Here is a 23,937-nt window from a genome sequence, read left to right as displayed (position 1 = left end):
TACATACCACGGCGATGAAAACATAAGTCACGGAAATGAATAACCTGGCCACGGAAATGAATAACATAACCACGGCAATGAATACAAATTATTTTACAAGACATGGCAATGAAATTTTTTTCATTGCCGTGGCTTTTTTTTTCATTGCCATAGCAAATATTGGCCACGGAAGCCACGGAAATGAAAGCATGGCGATGAAAAACAAGGCATTATATATAAATAACTTACTATTAAATAGGTTACTAAGTTGTAAGTGCCTAGTATTAAGAATATAACACCATGTACACACTTAGTATGCAATAAATCATTTGAATTTTGAATTTTGAATTTTTTTAACTAAAAAAGTATTAACTATTCGAAGAAATAAACACTTTATAAGGTAAATATTTTCAAAAAGCTTTCTTTTGAATGCTAACTCTAGAAGACAAACTTAATTTTATAGAAGTTATATCTATCCACGGCAATGAAAGAAAAAATGTCCAGTCCCCAAAATTTTTACTGATTTTCACTATAGCGCAAAAACGCGGGCACCGATGTACCTCCTTCCACGTCGAGCAGTTAGGCGACACTTGTAAGAAACGATTAGCGCACTGAGGGGGGCACCCAAGTTCATAGGTAAAACAATAGCCTTGATCATGTTTAGGACACGGCAATGAACAGAAGTTCTGGGACACATGAATTTTCACTTACCGTTCGTTATATTCTTTATATATTTCAATAAATGTATTCCGTGACAATACTTTAACTATTAATGTATCAAATGAAACTAAGTTTAACTATCAATACTCAATATTTTTTCATCAATGAAGAATAATACAAAACGTGGTAACATGGGGACAGACACGGCAATGAAAGATTTGGGGGTTTAATATTTTTTTTAAAAATATCCATTAATCGTATTAATAAAATATTTAGTGCTACACATAGATAACTATTTCACTTAACCGGAAAAAAATATTAGAAAATTATAAATTGGTTTTTTAGTACCAATTTCATTGATGCCACGCAATTTTTGGCCGCGGGAAATTCACCCACAAGACTGGAGTGTAAGAAAGAAAGAAAGAAAGAAAATGGTTTTTATTGCCAAACACAGTATACTTAATCCTAATGATTTTGCACGTAAAAACCATAATTTTTAAACAATAATAATATTTAAGTGGTATATAGGTAGTGAGTGAAAAGAGTTGTTTCTAAAATGTGTCATACACTTTACACAACACAAATGTTGAACTTTCCTGAATTGCTTTCAACAAACATCTACCTGTCCCGACTGGAATCGATATCGACCTGGTCTCCAATTTGAAGATATTGAAGTTACATTGGCTACATATAGGAAGATAGTATAAGTAAAGGTAAATCAGAGTTTTCGGTTAAACAACCATAAGGCCATGTATTGTTTTAAGTAGGTACCCCGCTGAAGAAGACAGTTCAGAAATGAACGAAGAGAGACTTGAGAGTAGTAGATATGAAATGTAGGTATATATTACTCGTACTTCTGTGTTATTTGATTACCTTGTGGGGACGCGGGTCTTCGTACGTTAGTCTCCGCGCCTCGAAAGTAAACTGAAGTCACATTAAACAGTTATAAATATGCACATTTACAGTCATATCATGTGGACTTACACAGTACATAACAGGGTTAAATTTTATCACTGGTCGAGTTGACAAAAGGCACTGGCACGTAGGAGCAGCATAAACTTGTATCCAAATACGCTATGCCTCCAGGTTTCAGTAAACATCTATCATCATTTGTAGTAGTTGACTGTAAAAGGGTGTTAAATAGTCGCTTACCTCATTGAGATTATGTTTGGCGACCATGAGCGGGTTATTCTGACTGTGTTGTTGGTGTGGCTCCAAGTTACTCCGCCTTCCCACAGTACTCGGGTTCGGTAGCCTATGAAGGAAATTAAAAGAATAAACTTCTTTTTTAAACATATAAAAGTTACAAGTAGTTATAATGGGAACAAAACTATAATATTAGTAACTAAATAGACTTTCCCGCTTCATAAGAATTTCCGGTGGGAATTCCGGGATAAAATTGGGCATTACTAACTGTTCTTGCGTTTCATTGTCATGGATTCAGGATTAACAACAATAGGTAACCTAGCAAAAATAAGAAATCTTGATAGTATTATGCAATAAAGGTATAACTAACCTTTCAAAATTTGGAAAAGTAGCTTCATTTAACTTTCCATCTTTCGCAGGTGTTGTATTGATAAACACCATCCTTCTAGAGTCGGTGCCATACATAACAGAGTCATCCTTTTCTTTCACGGATAAGTCATCATCAACATCTATTTTGTCTTCGTCTACCTCTCCCTTTCCCGCATCTACTAAGAACCTATCATCATCAAGAGGACTTCTATCTGTTTTTTCGGGTTTGACTTCAGTTGTATTTTTTTCGATGTCTTCTTCTGTGTTACGATCTTGATTAGGTTTTTCACTATCGTAATCGGTTACTATTGGCGTTGTTGTATATGTGATGGGTTGCTTATCATTATTTTCGATGTCTTTTGTTAATTCATACAAATAATTGTATACTTTCGCTTCGCTTTTATCGTTTTGATCTTTATCTTCCTTATCTCCAATCTTAGGTCTATCTTTGTTTCGATGACTGAATGTTTTGTTAGTTATGTGTAGGTCTGTGACCGTATCAACGTAGTCTGCCGTATCGTCCGCGTGGAACCCTCGATGCTCTGCCGGTGGAACTCGAATTTCTTCTTCATCTTCATTCGTCTCACCATCTTCCAATAATTTTGTAGCTGACCGGATCTACGATATTATACGTTAAATGTTATACAAGTGCTATAGGCTGACTTAAGAGCTCTCTGACTCAGGGACTCGGGTGTGGAGGTACTATTATATATAGTTAAGTACACCTACAAGATGAACACATCATTTAGACATTTCAGAACACAATCGAACAAACAAAAAGCCACTCACCGGAGCACACAACAAATAGTACGGCGAGTGTCGTTTCCTCACAGTATTAAACGGGCAGGGCGCGAGTGGACCAGCCTTGAGGGTGCGCTGTCCCAGCATGTTGGTGTGGGAGAAGTCACAGACTAGCAGCAGCTTCTGTGGCTCCGTGCCGTGGATGACTGCGCCGCAGCCCACGGCTCGGAGCGACCAGACTGCGAGCTGGCTGAAGTGGCCCCAGCTACCTCTAGAGGTGAGAAGGAAAAAACCATGAATAAATGAATGTGTAGTTGGTACGAGGTAATTATATACTGATTAAATACGACTAGTATGTTCAGTCAGATATAATTATAATTTTATACATTATTGTCGATTCTGAAGAATGAAGACATAAGATTTAAGTTTAGCGATGTAAAAATAAAAAATTGGCTGGACCATTGTACTTACCTATCGATCACAGAAGCTTTATTCGATGATACACCACTCAACCACGTGCCGTATTCCCTCTTCACAGTCAGGGTGACCGTCTTCAAAGAATTTTAATCCGTGTATGGCCATGGGTCGTGAGAAATGGGCGCTTACCCAACAAGCTACCACCGCTCTATCATCTATTCACATGCTTCTCCCTACTTATTGCATAAAGTTTTTAGGCTCTGGAAAATATCACCGGTCTTATTGACCACTGCATATTCTATCAACTCACCCAGAAGACTCCCTGCCGAGGTGAAACGGCTGCGTCAGCTGTCGCGGCGCGGCGCGGCGGCGCTCGCCCCACCACGCGTCCAGCACGCGCCGTATGGCCTTCATGGCCATCAGGGAGGGTGAGTCGGAGGTCTTGCGCCACCGCACCTCGCCTACCGCTTGCCCCGCGTAGGGGTAGCGGACTGGGGAGTATAGGTGCTGGTGTGATAAACTGGCTTAGGCTGAAACACTAGGCATGGTGCATGGCATGGTGTTAGGCAGGCATTAGACTGAAACTCCTAACGGTTCATTGATCCGTTTAAAGTTTTTACTAGGTGGTTTGGGTACGGCGAATCTTGGCGGAGGCGGCTAAAGCGTGTGTAAGTTTAATATTTAAATGAGCCGTTAGCCTGAACACCCTTAAAGGTTGGCCAGCATCCCGTCGCTATAAATTAGTAGTTCGTTAGTTTGTGGGCAAGATACTTAAGTATATTTATTTGTTGGGTGAAAAATTCGGTCACATTCATCGATTGTTGAGGAAATATCGGATAAGTGAAGTGTGAATTTTATTGAAAGAATAATTAATAATGATACTATTATGAAGGAGGGATGAATCATCAATTTATCATAATAGCTTATCAATACATTCCTAGCTTCAAGAAGTGGTCCTTAGGTTGTGACTCACAAGTAACAAGCACAGCTATAAAAAGTACCTACCTAATGACAATGGGCAGATTGGGACCACCCTCCAATAGCATTAAGACTAACATCGTTGGATAGGTCTTGTCAATAGGAATAACTTTTGCTTTGACAGCTTTATTGTCACAGTTGTCCGTTCAGAGATATTTGACTTATAAGTTCCGATACTCGTCAGTTCATCTTACTGCTATTGGAGGCTGGATCACCCTCCAATAGCAGTAAGACTAATGTCGTTGGATAGGTCTTGTCAATAGGAATAACTTTTGCTTTGACAGCTTTGTTGTCACAGTTGTCCGTTCAGAGATATTTGACTTATAAGTTCCGATACTCGTCAGTTCATCTTACTGCTATTGGAGGCTGGACCACCCTCCAATAGCAGACAACTGTGACAACAAAGCTGTCAAAGCAAAAGTTATTCCTATTGACAAGACCTATCCAACGACGTTAGTCTTACTGCTATTGGAGGGTGGTCCAGCCTCCAATAGCAGTAAGATGAACTGACGAGTATCGGAACTTATAAGTCAAATATCTCTGAACGGACAACTGTGACAACAAAGCTGTCAAAGCATAAGTTATTCCTATTAACAAGACCTATCCAACGACGTTAGTCTTACTGCTATTGGAGGGTGGTCCAGCCTCCAATAGCAGTAAGATGAACTGACGAGTATCGGAACTTATAAGTCAAATATCTCTGAACGGACAACTGTGACAACAAAGCTGTCAAAGCAAAAGTTATTCCTATTGACAAGACCTATCCAACGACGTTAGTCTTACTGCTATTGGAGGGTGGTCCAGCCTCCAATAGCAGTAAGATGAACTGACGAGTATCGGAACTTATAAGTCAAATATCTCTGAACGTACAACTGTGACAACAAAGCTGTCAAAGCATAAGTTATTCTTATTGACAAGACCTATCCAACGACGTTAGTCTTACTGCTATTGGAGGGTGGTCCATCCTCCAATAGCAGTAAGATGAACTGACATTATGAAGGAGGGATGAATCATCAATTTATCATAATAGCTTATCAATACATTCCTAGCTTCAAGAAGTGGTCCTTAGGTTGTGACTCACAAGTAACAAGCACAGCTATAAAAAGTACCTACCTAATGACAATGGGCAGATTGGGACCACCCTCCAATAGCATTAAGACTAACATCGTTGGATAGGTCTTGTCAATAGGAATAACTTTTGCTTTGACAGCTTTATTGTCACAGTTGTCCGTTCAGAGATATTTGACTTATAAGTTCCGATACTCGTCAGTTCATCTTACTGCTATTGGAGGCTGGACCACCCTCCAATAGCAGTAAGACTAACGTCGTTGGATAGGTCTTGTCAATAGGAATAACTTTTGCTTTGACAGCTTTGTTTCACAGTTGTCCGTTCAGAGATATTTGACTTATAAGTTCCGATACTCGTCAGTTCATCTTACTGCTATTGGAGGCTGGACCACCCTCCAATAGCAGACAACTGTGACAACAAAGCTGTCAAAGCAAAAGTTATTCCTATTGACAAGACCTATCCAACGACGTTAGTCTTACTGCTATTGGAGGGTGGTCCAGCCTCCAATAGCAGTAAGATGAACTGACGAGTATCGGAACTTATAAGTCAAATATCTCTGAACGGACAACTGTGACAACAAAGCTGTCAAAGCAAAAGTTATTCCTATTGACAAGACCTATCCAACGACGTTAGTCTTACTGCTATTGGAGGGTGGTCCAGCCTCCAATAGCAGTAAGATGAACTGACGAGTATCGGAACTTATAAGTCAAATATCTCTGAACGGACAACTGTGACAACAAAGCTGTCAAAGCAAAAGTTATTCCTATTGACAAGACCTATCCAACGACGTTAGTCTTACTGCTATTGGAGGGTGGTCCAGCCTCCAATAGCAGTAAGATGAACTGACGAGTATCGGAACTTATAAGTCAAATATCTCTGAACGGACAACTGTGACAACAAAGCTGTCAAAGCAAAAGTTATTCCTATTGACAAGACCTATCCAACGACGTTAGTCTTACTGCTATTGGAGGGTGGTCCAGCCTCCAATAGCAGTAAGATGAACTGACGAGTATCGGAACTTATAAGTCAAATATCTCTGAACGGACAACTGTGACAACAAAGCTGTCAAAGCAAAAGTTATTCCTATTGACAAGACCTATCCAACGATGTTAGTCTTATTGCTATTGGAGGGTGGTCCCAGCTCCCATATATTTTTGCCCATCCTCTTTTTATGACAATGTTTGTGTTGGATAAATATATTTAATAAAATAAATATTATATAGGTTTTTGCTCACGTGATGGTTCAAGGTCCAAAGCTCGGCGTGGGGGGCCCTCCCGATGCTTGAGTAATCCGTTTTAATCTTGAGGTTCTCACACACAAAATCACATGTCCACTTATAATCGTATACACAAATATAATGCCTAATAGCAGCTGGTAATATTTAACCGAAAATACAAATATTGCGAATATCGAGACCGCGCCGAAATACAAGAGCAGATAACCCGACGAGAGGCTGCCAACGACTGAGTAGACTGTCAAAAATAAAAGAACCTACCCACATACAAATATAAGAACCTACCCACATACAATTATTAAAGTGTTCGTCGGTACCGAACATTCTCCCGCCTAAGCAGTAACCGCTGCTTAAAAATAAATAAGTATACAAGTATATACGAACAACCGATTTTTTTTTGTAATTAGTCTAAAGGCAGTCTAGATAGCCTACCTATTGCCCGCTTGAGCGTTGCTCCATTTGCAACCCGAATATCCGCTAATCTGACCACACCATCCGATCCTGGGTAGAGTTTAATTATCCGACCACGATTCCACTGAAGAGGAGGGACGTTGTCCTCTTTCAGCAGAACTAAATCACCTTCCTTAGGAGGAGAGGTGGAGTCCGTCCATTTGACCCGCTGTTGCAAAGTGTGAAGATATTCTAAGTGCCACCGATGCCAAAAACTTTGTGAAATTTGCTGTAACAGCTGAAACCGACTTAATCTATTCATCTTCACATCTTGCAACGGATACTCCGGTAGAGCATCCAGCGGATGACCGATAAGAAAATGACCAGGGGTCAATACCTCCAGATCATGAGGGCTTGAGGAGATGGGACACATCTTTGTTCAGTACGGTTCTAGAGTTTCTAGAGTTTCTAGAGTTCAGTACGGCCTCAATTTTGCAGAAAACCGTGCTAAGTTCCTCAAAAGTTAATTTTGTTTCCCCTATACACCGTTTTAAATGAGTTTTCGCCGATTTAACCGCAGCCTCAAACAAACCACCCCATGATGGACAAGCTGGAGGATCAAAAATCCAAGTAATACCGCGCTTGGACATATTATGACCGATATAATTTAGATTTTGTTCCAAAAAACGATAAACTTCCCTTAAATAATTATCAGCACCCTTATAATTAGTGCCACAGTCCGACCGAATAAGGGAGGGCAAGCCGCGCCTTGACACAAGCCGAGACAAGGCGGCAATAAAAGCCTCAGTAGATAGTTCCGAAACCAACTCCAGGTGAACCGATTTTGTGGCCAGACACACGAACACGCATAAGTATGCTTTGGTGATTTTCGGATTCCGTAACTTATGTGTTTTGACCTGGAAAGGTCCAGCAAAATCCGTACCGATACCTTGAAAAGGTCTAGCCGAAGTAACGCGATCACGAGGCAAATTACCCATCAAAGGCTGAGTCGTCAGGCCTTTCAATTTGTAACATTGAATGCACTTAAAAGTGACATTCCTGACAGCTCTCCTAGCTGAAAGTACCCAAAAATTCCGTTGTAATATAGCCGTAAGAGCATTTGGTCCCGCATGACAATTTTTCAAATGCAAATCCAAAATTAAAAGTTTTACGAAATGTCCCGATTTTGGCAGAAGCAAGGGATGTTTTGCTTCTAATCCGATCTCCGCATTTTGGAGCCGACCGCCAACGCGCAACAGTCCACGAGAGTCTACGAATGGAGTAAGACTCCTTAAATTGCCTCTGATCTGCTCGCCGTTACCTAGAGCTTCAATTTCCGAACCGAAATGTTTCTTTTGAATCAAACTGACCCAACAAAGTAAGGATTCTTTCCTTTCTGTCACCGTTAAATATTGCTTTGCAATCCGATTATTTTTATTTTTACAATTATGAATAAATCTCCGAATCCAACCTGTAGCCGATATTAATTTATCAAGTGAACTATATCTGTCTAAAATCCACTCAAATTCCGAATCCGATTCCGTTTTAGTAACTGCACAACATCTAATACCAGGCAGTTCCGAAGGCCTCTCCACCTCGCGAGAGGGCCAGGCGGACTCATGTTGAGTAAGCCAGGCAGGTTCCCACCACAATGGATGAGAAAGTAACGTTGAAGCCGTTGACCCGCGTGAAGCGACGTCTGCCGGATTCAAATTGCTAGGTACATGTCGCCAGGTGATAGTAACCGCAGAATTTTGAATTTGTGAAACTCTGTTAGCCTCGTATACTTGAAGAGTATGAGGTGATGTATTAATCCATGCCAAAGAAATCATACTGTCGGTCCATCCAACTATCTCCTCAAATTCAACGGATCTTTGAAGACAAAGACTCACATGATTGAGAAGCTTAACCAGTAGCACGGCTCCACACAACTCCAATTTAGGAATGGTGGGACGTGTCCTGAGAGGGGCGACCTTGCTCTTAGCCATGAGCAAGTGTACCGACACCGAGCCGTCTTGGTTACTTGATCGCAAATAAACCACTGCCGCAAAACCTAACTCCGAAGCATCACAGAACCCATGTAATGAGTAGCTGCTTGCAGGCTTAGTCATAGTACATCGAGGAATAGCCAACCTTTTAAGGTTAACCAAGTCTTCCCGAAACGCTTGCCACTCACGCAACAAATCCGAAGGTAAAGGGTCATTCCAATCGAGCTTGTTTAGCCAAAAACGCTGCAGTAAACATTTAACCCAATACACTACTGGGCAAATCCAACCCTTAGGGTCAAATATCCGGGCAACTACAGATAAAATAGATCGTTTAGTGTCCGAACTCGATGCACCAAGATTTAGTTTATAAGAAAAGACATCTCGAACCGGATCATACAAAACGCCGAGAACCGCAACCGTATGGGGATTTTCCGAATTTTCAAATAAGAGAGGTAATTGTTTATGATCATCAGGTAAACCTTGTAGAATTGCTGAGCTATTTGAAATCCATTTACGGAGCTCATAACCACCCGATTTCATTAAAGTAATGAGTTCTTGCTGAAGGCTCAACGCATCAGATTCCGAATCCGTACCAGTGATTATGTCATCTACGTACACATCTGTTCTTAAAACCGCTGCCGCACGAGGAAGGCTTTCACGCTCTTGCTCGGCGAGCTCCAAGATTGTTCGATCAGCAATGTACGGGCTACACCGCAACCCGTAAGTGTTAGTACACAACTCATATGTGAGGAGAGGCTGATCAGGAGACTCCCGCCATAATATAAGTTGGTACTTCCGATCCGATTCGTCTATTACCGTTTGCCGAAACATTTGTTTGACGTCACAAATGAAAATAATTTTATGTCTCCGAAAATTTAATAAAATGTCCGTTATGTCCCTTTGTAATTTGGGACCAGTGTGAAGACACTGATTCAATGATACGCCCGTAGATGTGACGCAACTGCCATTAAAAACCACCCGAATTTTGGGCACGTCACCCGAATATTTAAAAACCGCATGATGTGGGATAAAAAAGTGTTCCTCGCCCGATTTATAATTAAATTTTGAAACCGACATATGTCCCAGTTCTTCATACTTCCGCATAAAACTGATGTACTCCTTTCTTAAGACCGAATTTTTCATAAGCCGTCTTTCTACCGCATGAAATTGTTTCTCGGCTATGTAACGAGACTCACCTAACACTGGACGCGAGGAAACAAATAAAAGTCGAGTAGAGAACCGACCGTCTGATAGCCGATGTGTATTTTGCTTATAAAGCTGTTCACACTCCTCATCAGCTGGGGTGATCTGTGAAACCGATGGAGGCTCCTCAACCTCCCAAAACTTTTGTAAAGCATCCGAAAGTGATAAAGCAAAAACATCACCTGCTGGCTCCGAAGTTACGTCAAACGAATGATCAATAGGTCCCAATAAAATGTAACCAAATACCGAATTATACGCCGTTAAACCGTTTGTACCTAAAGTAATTTTATCACCACCGACTAGTGAACCGTAAACATCCGAACCGAGTAATAACTCAACTGGTTTGGACTTATGAAACTCTGGATCAGCTAAGAACAGTCCTTCACATAAATTTAATACCGATTCATTTAAATTAAATGTTGGCTGATTACCGACAAGATTCCGTAAGCAAGTAACCGGAGTGGAAATAACCGGAAACCGCTTTCCCGAAGGTGAAAATGAAACACAAGACCGACCGAAAATATTACCGAGTTCTAATCCTCCTACCCCTCTCACCAGCTCATCCGTAGGTTCTAACATTAATCCTAACTTCCTAGCTAAATTTAAGGTTATAAGAGAGCCTTGGGATCCTGCATCTAATAAAGCCCGAATTTCAACAAAATCATCCAAGTTATCACCATGCACTCTTACAATAGCCGTACGAAGTAAAATAGTTTTATGTTGAACAGGTGATTGCAATGGGTAGGTAGGAGCCGTATCCTATTGTCGATCATTACAAGATCGCTGCGGCGCCTCACGTTCGCACCGCTGATCCCTTCGACCATCACCGTCACGCTGAGGGTGATGAGAATAACCGTTGCCGCCCGCTTGAGCCACACGACGCGGGCTCCACTGGTCGTTCCTCCGACGCTCCGGGGACGCGGCGCGAGCCGGTGACATCCGAGGTGAACGGGTTCGATTCCCGCCGCCGCCGCGACGATAAAACTCCGCGCTCCCGCCCGCACGCGGCGGCGAGCGTCTGTCCGATGTACCATTATTCACACGAGGCTGTGCAGTGCCTACCCGATTGAAACACAGCAATGGATGGTGCTTCTGGCTACCACATCCATCGCATTGCGGCACCTGGCGGCAGTCACGGTAGTGATGACTAGCCAAACAGAAATAACATAGCCGCTTCCGAGTAACAAATTCCTTCCGAGCTACGGGTGTAAGTTCCCTGAACCGTGAACATCTATTCAACACCGAGTGCGACGACTCACCACAGTAAGCGCAGCACGGGACTTGCGCTGCCGCAACCGCATAATTTTGGTGGCGCCGTGGAGGGCGCTGGTCCTCGCGATTATTCTCTCTCTCTCTCTCAGCCTTCCGTAGTCCACTGTTGGACATAGGCCTCTCCTAACGATCGCCACCCCAAACGGTCACCCGCCATCTGCATCCAGCGGCTTCCCGCTACCTTCCGCAGATCATCAGACCAACGGGTTGGGGGGCGACCGACACGCCGTTTGCCGACACGGGGTCTCCACTCCAGAACCTTTCTACTCCAGCGGTCGTCGGCTCTGCGGGCTACGTGGCCAGCCCATTGCCATTTCAGCGTGCTAATCCTTTTGGCTATGTCGGTAACTTTAGTTCTCCTGCGGATTTCTTCATTACGAATCCTATCTCGCAGGGACACGCCTAACATAGCCCTTTCCATAGCACGCTGAGCAACTCTGAGCTTGTGGATAAGCCCTTTGGTGAAGCACCACGTCTCGGCTCCGTAAGTCATCACTGGCAACACGCACTGATTGAAAACTTTTGTTTTCAGACACTGAGGTATGTTTTCAGTGAAGATCGCGATTATTATGAGAAACAAATTCTCTCTTGGTACTCTCCAATAACCGACATTCTGTTTCTAAAAATTCTACCAACTCCGAGAATGTTAGTATAACATCTGTTTCCGTACCGTATTTTTGTTCGAACCGAGTTTTAATTGATGGCGGCAATTTAGTACTAGCAATATACAGTAGCAAAAAGGACCATTCAGCTACAGGGAATCCCAAACGTTCCAGCGAGTTTGTTGCCATAATTAATGGATTTAAAAATTGCGATCGCAATCCGATTAAATTTGACGAAATAATTGGCAAGTTCATAATTTGACCGACATGAACGTCCGCTAGATGGCGGGAATTTTGGTATCTCCGCATCAAAAGGTCACGAGCTGTTTTATAACCAGGATCCGATATTTTAATATGTTGAATTAGCCCGCGAGCCTCACCAGAAATGCATGACATTAAATAAGCTAGTTTCTGTGAGGGTGACAAATCCGTACGATTATCTACCAAGCTGTCAAATAAATTATTAAATCCGACCCATTGATCCAAATCACCCGTAAAAATAGGTAACTGCAGGGTAGGTAATCTCGACACCAAAGCCTCTGAGTCGAACCTGTGTCCGTCTGACCGCGGCTCCGACTCGTCCGTGGAACCGCTCGTGCTCCGGCGTTGTTTTAATTTTTCATACATTAATTTGTCAAAAGCTTCTAATGCCCTCAAATACTCCTTACGTGCCGCTTCTAAAATTTGATTTTCCGAACTATTTTCCGGGTCCGCGAGTTCAATTATTCGTTGATATGAAGCTTCTAAACTCGTAAATTCCGTATTAACTGTTAACAGTCGAACAGAGACACGGTTGACATGTTCAGGTCGATCCAGCAAGTCAGCACTGTCAATAAGCCATTGAAGTTTTACTTTAAATACCGAAAACGATGCTCTCAAAGCCATATTACAATCTTAAACAATAAACAACGCAACAATACCGAACTCGATGGTCGGTTATGAATATCACCTCACTTTATAACGTCAATATTTACTAACTCCTGAAATTTATTCAAATAAAACTTTATCCCGTATTATAAGTATAATATTTACTATGAAATTAACCAGTTATCTTTAATCAAAAAGCTATAGTTACTAAGAAATCGAAGTTACAAAGTGACTAAACCAACCGCCATTTAAATTCACAATAATATTAACTACACTTCAATATTACAGCCGTAAATTATTCAACATAAAGTAACTAGGTACTTTCTCAGGTCGAATCACCAAATCACCGACCAAATCTCACCACAGCAATACTGCACGATTAGTTAATAAATAGGTAAGTATGTTTAACTTAAAAGATAAATGATTCAACGCCCATAGCGAGCTGAGACAATATGGTAATTACTAACGTGAGACGTAATTGCAGTGACGTCACGAACGGATCCGAGTCGCTATACGGGTGTACATGATATCGAGATTAAAAATAAAACAGCGAGTAATCAGTGATAAAAAGTTTATAAAAAGTTTCGTCTTACAACGAATACGTGTATCAATCGTTATCTCGGTGCACATTGCTGTTTTAACGTGTGATTATAAGTGTTTTACGAAGTACCTTGGTGATACGGTGTTTACATAAGTGGGTACTCTGCACAACCCTTTACGTTTGTTTACCCTACTATCCAACACAATACTTAAACAAAAAATCATTTACAGCGCCACCTAGGGACCCCTATATCGCAACCTACGCTAGTGACATCTACAGTGATCTACGTAAACTACTACATCCACCTTTAGTTATTGACCACACGCCAGCACATTCCTTAGTTATAATGAATAAATGTGGGGGATGTAAAAAATTCGTGGCCCGTGCCGATATAATTAAGTGTACTAAATGCACAAAATGCGCAACGGTGTATCACCCATACTGCGTGAAGGAGGGTCAGCAAGATCCGGCTACTTGGGTGTGTCCGTCGTGTGCATCCAAACACCCTGCGCCCACTCTCACCGCCGAAGTACCCGCAGCAGATCGGATGAGCTGCCAGGAGCTGCCCGAGGTGGTCGCGCCTGACGACCAGCTTAACTCCACCGCGAACGACACCACCGAGGAGTTTAAGGTGGAGCTCGGGCTCGAGATTAGACTCTTTCGTCAGGAGCTAACCGCCGCCCGAGAGGAGATCAAGGTGTTCCGTAGTGAAGTGCAGGAGCTTAAAAACTCCTTCTTAGCAACGGATCAGCGTCTGAATGCTTTGGACTCGCGAGTTGACCAGTTGGAGCAGCGGCTCACGGATGGAACGGGCTCGCGACTCGAGTCCATCATAGCTGAACTACGGCTGGAGTTGAATGAAAAGGACCAGGAGATGCTCGAGAATGACGTCGAGGTCTCCAACCTTCCAGAAGAGAGCGGGGAAAACCCAATGCACCTCATTTTGTCAGTGGCCAATAAACTTGGAGTTAGTCTTCGTGAGTCCGATGTGGTGAGTGCCGAGCGGGTCGGTGCTAGGAACCGTTGGAGCCGGGCGCCGGGCGAGGGCGGGGAGGGCTCGGGCGCGGGGGCGGGCCGGCCGAGGCCACTAGTGGTGCGACTTACGCGCCGCGCGCTCAAGGACGACCTGATGACCGCGGCGCGCATCCGTCGCGGAGCCACTTCGGCCGACCTCGGCCAGTCCTCTGCGCCGCGCCCCATCTACATCAACGAACGGTTGACAAAAAACAATCGGTACTTATTTCGGCAAGTACGGGAGGCAGGGCGAAGCCAGTCCTGGAGATTCACCTGGACCAAAAAAGGCCGTATATACGCGCGAAAGTGCCAGGACTCGCCCCGTCAATGGATACGCACCGTGGATGACATTGCTCGTGTGTTTGGTGTTCCATCAAACTCATAAAAGCGCTATCGATCACTCGTTATTTCTTGTTTTAAGTGTATTTGTTTTTGCCACCATTAAGATTGATAATAACTTAATTTTAAACTGCTTACTAATTTGTTTGAACTTCAAGCCATTGTTTCACAAGTCGAAAACCACCTCAGTATTAATTGTTTTGTCACTCATAGATTGGTTCTTAACTTATCATTGTTTCATAATAATATGCTCATTGTACAAGTCACATTCCTACAGCGCCATGAAATATACACATACATACCTAAACTTACTACTATTTACTACTATTTACACAAAACACAAACTCACACCTATCCTTATAGCATATACAATTATATACCTATACGTACTATGTACAACTAATTATTACACCTCATGTAAACTTCAGAAACCATATCCAGTTATTTATTATAATTATCATTGTATCTGTCTGTACAGTACTTGAGCAAAATACATATTGATGCCTATCATGCCTACATTTTCCAATGGTATTGTTTTATTTTTTTATAAAAAATGTTAAATAAAACGAAATCTTTATCTATTGGTCTCTTTAACGCGGGTTCGTTAGGTACCGGACATGACGAGCTTATAGCCACTGTACTCCGCTATGACGTGGATATCTGTGCTATCTGTGAAACTTGGCTGAGGCCGTCTGAGGACGATCGAGCCCCCGTCATCCCGGGCTACAGGCTGCGGCACACGCCGCGACCCCGCGGCCAGCGCGAGCGCGGTGGAGGTGTAGGTTTTTATGTGAAAACCGGTATCAAGGCTCGGTTCCGTACTCATCCCGCCGCGACAGGTATAGAACAAATGTGGCTGACTTGTACCGTGAATACAATTAAACTACTGATCGGTATTGCATATCGACCCCAGTGGCAAGACTGCAATGCTTTTTTTGATGCGCTGACGGATTCTCTAACGTCATTTGTAGGGTACGACCAGACCATTTTACTTGGGGATTTTAATATTAATATTTTACATGGTTACCTAAATGAAAGCAAGGCGCGGCAACTCCATGACTTCGTAAATAGTATGGGTCTTACTCAATTGGTAACGGAGCCAACACATTTCACCGACAGTAGTGAGACATTGATAGACGTCGTGTGCGCTGACACCGCACTTAGAAGTTTGAATGTAGAACATATTCCAGCGCTAGGTAAACATGCATTCATAACCGCAGAGCTCAACATAAAAAAACCGAAACCAACTCCTCAGTGGATTACATATCGGCCATTAAAAAATATTATCATGGATCAATTTAATAGCGACCTAAACTCCATTCACTGGGAAAATATAAAAAATCTACAAGATGTTGATGAAATGGTAAATGAGTTTAATGACTGCATCATTAAGTTATTTGACCTCCATGCTCCCGAGCGAACCGTACGGGTGAAGAAATTTAGCTACCCTTGGATAACCGACAACGTGAAGTACATGATGAGCTTGAGAGACGCTGCTTACCATAAGTTTCGTACCTCAAGCACCGACTCAAACAAAAAGTACTATAAGGACTTGAAATGTTTAGTTATAGCCGTTATTCACAATGAAAAACGAGCTTACTATCAGTCCAACATAAATAATAATATAAAAAACTCATCTGCTTTACCTGCGTGAAGTTAGCAGCCTAAAGTTAGCAGCCTTTGAATAGCCGACCAAATTAAGATGTTCACTTCAGTCATTGCATACTTTATCAATTAAAACACGTAAAAAGCCCCAAAAACATTGGAATAACAATGCTAGGTATTCATATAAACACTATAATATGTCCTAAAATAAATAAATACTAAAAAATACGACGTTTACTTACTGATGCCCTTGTTGGTTAATGGATATTTTGTATGGGGGCACCAAGATGGCATAGACCTGCCAGCATCTTACCTGGTTTATTATGTGTGTTGACTTATTAGAAAACACTGACAGAAGTTTCATAAACATTGAAACGGTATAGCAGGTGTCCAGGAGCCACTTTCTGACAGATTTTGGGTAAAAAATCACAATATTTCACGAAAATTCAAGTTTGCAGGTGGAACCTGAAGAAAATCAGCTGCAAATGATAGTTCATATGAAAGGTATTATTAATACCTAGGAACGGTTTTCAGCAAATTCAGATTAAATGACTTTTGGTGAATATTCAAGGGGAAGATCAGAAAATAAAAGTTAGCAGCCCAAGATTACCATTTTGTATGGGGGCACCAAGATGCCATAGACCTGCCAGAACCTCACCTGGTTTTTTATGTGTGTTGACTCATTATAAAACACTGACAGAAGTTTCATCAACATTGAAACGGTATAGCAGGTGTCCAGGAGCCACTTTCTGACAGATTTTGGTTAAAAATTGTCAATATTTCACGAATATTCAAGTTTGCAGGTGGAAAAGAAAAGTTAGTAAAAATTTAGTAAAAATGTTGATAAAGAATTCAGCTGCAAATGATAGTTCATATGAAAGGTATTATTATTACCTAGAAACTGTTTTCAGCAATTTCAGATTAAATGACTATTGGTGAATATTCAAGGGGAAGATCAGAAAATAAAAGTTAGCAGCCCAAGATTACCATTTTGTATGGGGGCACCAAGATGCCATAGACCTGCCAGAATCTCACCTGGTTTTTTATGTGTGTTGACTCATTATAAAACACTGACAGAAGTTTCATCAACATTGAAACGGTATAGCAGGTGTCCAGGAGCCACTTTCTCACAGATTTAGGGTAAAAATTGTCAATATTTCACGAATATTCAAGTTTGCAGGTGGAACCTGAAGAAAATCTGCTGCAAATGATAGTTCATACGAAAGGTATTATTAATACCTAGAAACTGTTTTCAGCAATTTTAGATTAAATGACTTTTGGTGAATATTCAAGGGGAAGATCAGAAAATAAAAGTTAGCAGCCCAAGATTACCATTTTGTATGGGGGCACCAAGATGCCATAGACCTGCCAGAACTTCACTTAGTTTTTTATGTGTGTTGACTCATTATAAAACACAGACAGAAGTTTCATCAACATTGAAACGGTATAGCAGGTGTCCAGGAGCCACTTTCTGACAGATTTTGGGTAAAAAATCACAATATTTCACGAATAATCAAGTATGCAGGTGGAACCTGAAGGAATTCAGCTGCAAATGATAGTTCATATGAAAGGTTTTATTTATACCTAGAAACGGTTTTCAGCAATTTCAGATTAAATGACTTTTGGTGAATATTCAAGGGGAAGATCAGAAAATAAAAGTTAGCAGCCCAAGATTAGCATTTTGTATGGGGGCACCAAGATGCCATAGACCTGCCAGAATCTCACCTGGACTATTATGTGTGTTGACTCATTATAAAACACTGACAGAAGTTTCATCAACATTGAAACGGTATAGCAGGTGTCCAGGAGCCACTTTCAGACAGATTTTGGGTAAAAATTTACAATATTTCACGAATATTCAAGTTTGCAGGTGGAACCTGAAGGAAATCAGCTGCAAATTATAGTTCATATGTAAGGTATTATTAATACCTGGAAATGGTTTTCAGCAATTTCAGATTAAATGACTTTTGGTGAATATTCAAGGGGAAGATCAGAAAATAAAAGTTAGCAGCCCAAGATTACCATTTTGTATGGGGGCACCAAGATGCCATAGACCTGCCAGCATCTCACCTGGTTTATTATGTGTGTTTACTCATTATAAAACACTGACAGAAGTTTCATCAACATTGAAATGGTATAGCAGGTGTCCAGGAGCCACTTTCTGACAGATTTTGGGTGAAAAATTTACAATATTTCACGAATATTCAAGTTTGCAGGTGGAACCTGAAGGAAATCAGCTGCAAATGATAGTTCATATGAAAGGTATTATTTATACCTAGAAAAAGTTTTCAGCAATTTCAGAATAAATTACTTTTCATGCACTGGTAAGAAAACAAAAATTAAACTCAAGATACATTGAATCGCAATAACATAATATGAGAGACAATAGCATTATTTTGCCAGTTGAACGTCTTGTCAATAAAAACTTTTGCAAGTCGGTTTATGATGAAAGGTAAAAAAATATTCTGTATACTAACGCACAAAAAAATAACAATAATCAATTCTTTAGGTTCGCAACAGGTAATAAGTTAAGAGATTCTATTGTTGTGGTGTGATGAACTCATTGTTTTAGGCAGGTAGGTAAATGGGTTCCCAACTATAAAATAACACTAGTCGGCATGCCATCAAATGCTCACACCTGCGTCATGCGTCATGCGTATTGTATGGCGGAAAGAGTAAGGCTGAAAAGATGACCTTTTGTGATACTGATAAGAGTATTGTCCTTTTCTATAAGTACAGATTTTTTGTCGTAAGTACAAAAAATCATTTTTTACCCGAAATCTGTCAGAAAGTTGCTCCTGGACACCTGCTATACCGTTTCAATGTTGATAAAACTTCTGTCAGTGTTTTATAATGAGTCAACACACATTATAAACTAGGTAAGATGCTGGCAGGTCTATGGCATCTTGGTGCCCCCATACAAAATGTTAGTGCCCCCATACAAAATGTTAATCTTGGGCTGCTAACTTTTATTTTCTGATCTTCCCCTTGAATATTCACCAAAAGTCATTTAATCTGAAATTGCTGAAAATCGTTTCTAGGTATTAATAATACCTTTCATATGAACTATCATTTGCAGCTGAATTCCTTCAGGTTCCACCTGCAAACTTGAATATTCGTGAAATATTGACAATTTTTACCCAAAATCTGTCAGAAAGTTGCTCCTGGACACCTGCTATACCGTTTCAATGTTGATGAAACTTCTGTCAGTGTTTTATAATGAGTCAACACACATAAAAAAACAGGTGAGATTCTGGCAGGTCTGTGGCATCTTGGTGCCCCCATACAAAATGGTAATCTTGGGCTGCTAACTTTTATTTTCTGATCTTCCCCTTGAATATTCACCAAAAGTCATTTAATCTGAAATTGCTGAAAACCGTTTCTAGGTTTTAATAATACCTTACATATGAACTATCATTTGCAGCTGAATTCCTTCAGGTTCCACCTGCAAACTTGAATATTCGTGAAATATTGTGATTTTTTACCCAAAATCTGTCAGAAAGTGGCTCCTGGACACCTGCTATACCGTTTCAATGTTGATGTAACTTCTGTCAGTGTTTTATAATGAGTCAACACACATAAAACCAGGTGAGGTTCTGGCAGGTCTATGGCATCTTGGTGCCCCCATACAAAATGGTAATCTTGGGCTGCTAACTTTTATTTTCTGATCTTCACCTTGAATATTCACCAAAAGTCATTTAATCTGAAATTGCTGAAAACTATTTCTAGGTATTAATAATACCTTTCATATGAACTATCATTTGCAGCTGAATTCCTTCAGGTTCCACCTGCAAATTTGTTTATTCGTGAAATATAGTGATTTTTTACCCAAAATCTGTCAGAAAGTGGCTCCTGGACACCTGCTATACCGTTTCAATGTTGATGAAATTTCTGTCAGTGTTTTATAATGAGTCAACACACATAAAAAAACTAAGTGAAGTTCTGGCAGGTCTATGGCATCTTGGTGCCCCCATACAAAATGGTAATCTTGGGCTGCTAACTTTTATTTTCTGATCTTCCCCTTGAGTATTCACCAAAAGTCATTTAATGTGAAATTGCTGAAAACAGTTTCTAGGTATTAATAGTACCTTTCATATGAACTATCATTTGCAGCTGATTTCCTTCAGGTTCCACCTGCAAACTTGAATATTCGTGAAATATTGTCAATTTTTACCCAAAATCTGTCCGAAAGTTGCTCCTGGACACCTGCTATACCGTTTCAATGTTGATGAAACTTCTGTCAGTGTTTTATAATGAGTCAACACACATAAAAAACCAGGTAAGATTCTGGCAGGTCTGTGGCATCTTGGTGCCCCCATACAAAATGGTAATCTTGGGCTGCTAACTTTTATTTTCTGATCTTCCCCTTGAATATTCACCAAAAGTCATTTAATCTGAAATTGCTGAAAACCGTTTCTAGGTTTTAATAATACCTTACATATGAACTATCATTTGCAGCTGAATTCCTTCAGGTTCCACCTGCAAACTTGAATATTCGTGAAATATTGTGATTTTTTACCCAAAATCTGTCAGAAAGTGGCTCCTGGACACCTGCTATACCGTTTCAATGTTGATGTTACTTCTGTCAGTGTTTTATAATGAGTTAACACACATAAAAAACCAGGTGAGGTTCTGGCAGGTCTATGGCATCTTGGTGCCCCCATACAAAATGGTAATCTTGGGCTGCTAACTTTTATTTTCTGATCTTCCCCTTGAATATTCACCAAAAGTCATTTAATCTGAAATTGCTGAAAACTGTTGCTAGGTATAAATAATACCTTTCATATGAACTATCACTTGCAGCTGAATTCCTTCAGGTTCAACCTGCAAACTTGTTTATTCGTGAAATATAGTGATTTTTTACCCAAAATCTGTCAGAAAGTGGCTCCTGGACACCTGCTATACCGTTTCAATGTTGATGAAACTTCTGTCAGTGTTTTATAATGAGTCAACACACATAATAAACCAGGTGAGATTCTGGCAGGTCTATGGCATCTTGGTACCCCCATACAAAATGGTAATCTTGGGCTGCTAACTTTTTTTTTCTGATCTTCACCTTTAATATTCACCAAAAGTGATTTAATCTGAAATTGCTGAAAACCGTTTCTAGGTATTAATAATACCTTTCATATGAACTATCATTTGCAGCTGAATTCCTTCAGGTTCCACCTGCAAACTTGTTTATTCGTGAAATATAGTGATTTTTTACCCAAAATCTGTCAGAAAGTGGCTCCTGGACACCTGCTATACCGTTTCAATGTTGATGAAACTTCGGTCAGTGTTTTATAATGAGTCAACACACATAAAAAACTAAGTGAAGTTCTGGCAGGTCTATGGCATCTTGGTGCCCCCATACAAAATGGTAATCTTGGGCTGCTAACTTTTATTTTCTGATCTTCCCCTTGAATATTCACCAAAAGTCATTTAATCTGAAATTGCTGAAAACTGTTTCTAGGTATTAATAATACCTTACATATGAACTATCATTTGCATCTGAATTCCTTCAGGTTCCACCTGCAAACTTGAATATTCGTGAAATATTGTGATTTTTTACCCAAAATCTGTCAGAAAGTGGCTCCTGGACACCTGCTATACCGTTTCAATGTTGATGTAACTTCTGTCAGTGTTTTATAATGAGTCAACACACATAAAAAACCAGGTGAGGTTCTGGCAGGTCTATGGCATCTTGGTGCCCCCATACAAAATGGTAATCTTGGGCTGCTAACTTTTATTTTCTGATCTTCACCTTGAATATTCACCAAAAGTGATTTAATCTGAAATTGCTGAAAACCGTTTCTAGGTATTAATAATACCTTTCATATGAACTATCATTTGTAGCTGAATTCTTTCAGGTTCTACCTGAAAACTTGAATATTCGTCAAATATTGTAAATTTTTCACCCAAAATCTGTAAGAAATTGGCTCCTGGACACCTGCTATACCGTTTCAATGTTGATGAAACTTCTGTCAGTGTTTTCTAATGAGTCAACACACATAATAAACCAGGTGAGATGCTGGCAGGTCTATGCCATCTTGGTGCCCCCATACAAAATATCCATTAAACCAACAAGGGCGTCGGTAAGTAAACGTCGTATTTTTTAGTATTTATTTATTTTAGAACATATTATAGTGTTTATATGAATACCTAGCATTGTTATTCCAATGTTTTGGGGCTTTTTACGTGTTTTAATTGATAAAGTATGCAATGACTGAAGTGACCATCTTAATTTGGTCGGCTATTCAAAGGCTGCTAACTTTAGGCTGCTAACTTCACACACCTATCTGCTTTATGGAAAAACTTGAAACAAACTTTACTACGCAGTCACAATAACAGCGATCTCCCAGAATATTTCAGTAATCCAGATGACATCAATAAACATTTTCTTGACCTTCCCGGTAATAATAACTTAAACTTATCTAATATAATTTACTACGAAACAAATAAGCACGGCCCACACACAGTGGCGGATTAACGTATAAGCACAACAAGCACGTGCTTGGGGCCCCGGGCCTCCAGGGGCCCCCATCCTCTACTGCTTTTTCATTTTATGCCTACATTTTATTCATCCACAATATGTCCGATGTAATGAGTTTGCTCTGATTAAAGGGCCTACCACACGCGTAAGTATCACCACAGTTTTGCCTGCGCATGCCGGCTTGTACTGTACCTACATGGAATACTGTGCGAATGGGTGGTAAAACTGTATACCGCGCCAACCCCGCAGCGTGACTTGCGCGTTTTTCGACATGTTTGAAATTTTAATAATTTAGCCATTCATTAGAGTCTTCTCTTAAATCCTTGAGTAGCGTGTGAATGATTTTTTCAGTTTTACAGCAATTTTTTTGTCCACTTCGATCTTGTACGGTTTGATTTTTGGGAATAGCAGGCAACTAGACTTATTTGTAGTGAAAAAATCTAGTTGTGTGCAAATATTGAAAATATACAAGTAGAAGAAATTTGTGGTTCTTCGAAATCCCATTCTTCGTCTGATTTATATGGCCATTTTTTTATTTCATTTTTAGGTCCATAACATATGTTTATATGAAAATGGATATAGCAAATAACAAGTATAATTGGAAAAGGCACTCGTAGTAAGTAAAGTAGTTTTTGAGTTATTGTCGTTAAAATTTTTTGTTGCCATATGAATCAGAAACAGAAAAAAGAACACCATGGAAAACCATCTTTTTTTAAAACATTACAGCATTTTTCGTAATTTTCTTGGACTATCGTCAATAGAATAACTATAGAAGGTTACGCAAAATAAAAATCTAACTTAAAATATTGAATTTACAAAATTGACATGCAAAAAACTGGTCTGGGGCGACAATTTTCAGAAAATTTCTAAAACTGTCAATATCGCAAAAACTATGGAGATTTTACTAAGGTTATATAGCGATATTCTGGTCACTCCTAAGGTGTTCTACCAGCCTTCCAAAGCATGACGTAAACTTTTGGAACATTCTGTATAGGGTGAGGTTTTTTCCCGTATGAATCATATACATATGAATCAGGATTTTGCATA

General features: G+C 40.4%; 1 protein-coding gene across 1 annotated transcript in view; it reads right to left on the bottom strand.

Moving 5' to 3' along the window:
* Positions 1-23,937, bottom strand: part of LOC105387749 — a 37,661-nt gene that overhangs the window by 4,893 nt on the left and 8,831 nt on the right. Inside the window, exons 6-10 of the mRNA XM_048630567.1 lie at positions 3,623-3,803; positions 2,944-3,160; positions 2,156-2,772; positions 1,792-1,894; positions 1,513-1,563 (exon numbers count right to left, since the gene is read on the bottom strand). Of these exons, the coding sequence (XP_048486524.1) occupies positions 1,513-1,563; positions 1,792-1,894; positions 2,156-2,772; positions 2,944-3,160; positions 3,623-3,803 (1,169 nt within the window). The remainder of the gene's footprint in view (positions 1-1,512; positions 1,564-1,791; positions 1,895-2,155; positions 2,773-2,943; positions 3,161-3,622; positions 3,804-23,937) is intronic.

The sequence above is a fragment of the Plutella xylostella genome, chromosome 26, assembly GCF_932276165.1.
Source record: "Plutella xylostella chromosome 26, ilPluXylo3.1, whole genome shotgun sequence".
Classification (NCBI taxonomy): domain Eukaryota; kingdom Metazoa; phylum Arthropoda; class Insecta; order Lepidoptera; family Plutellidae; genus Plutella; species Plutella xylostella.
This window is presented reverse-complemented; position numbering and strand designations above follow the sequence as displayed.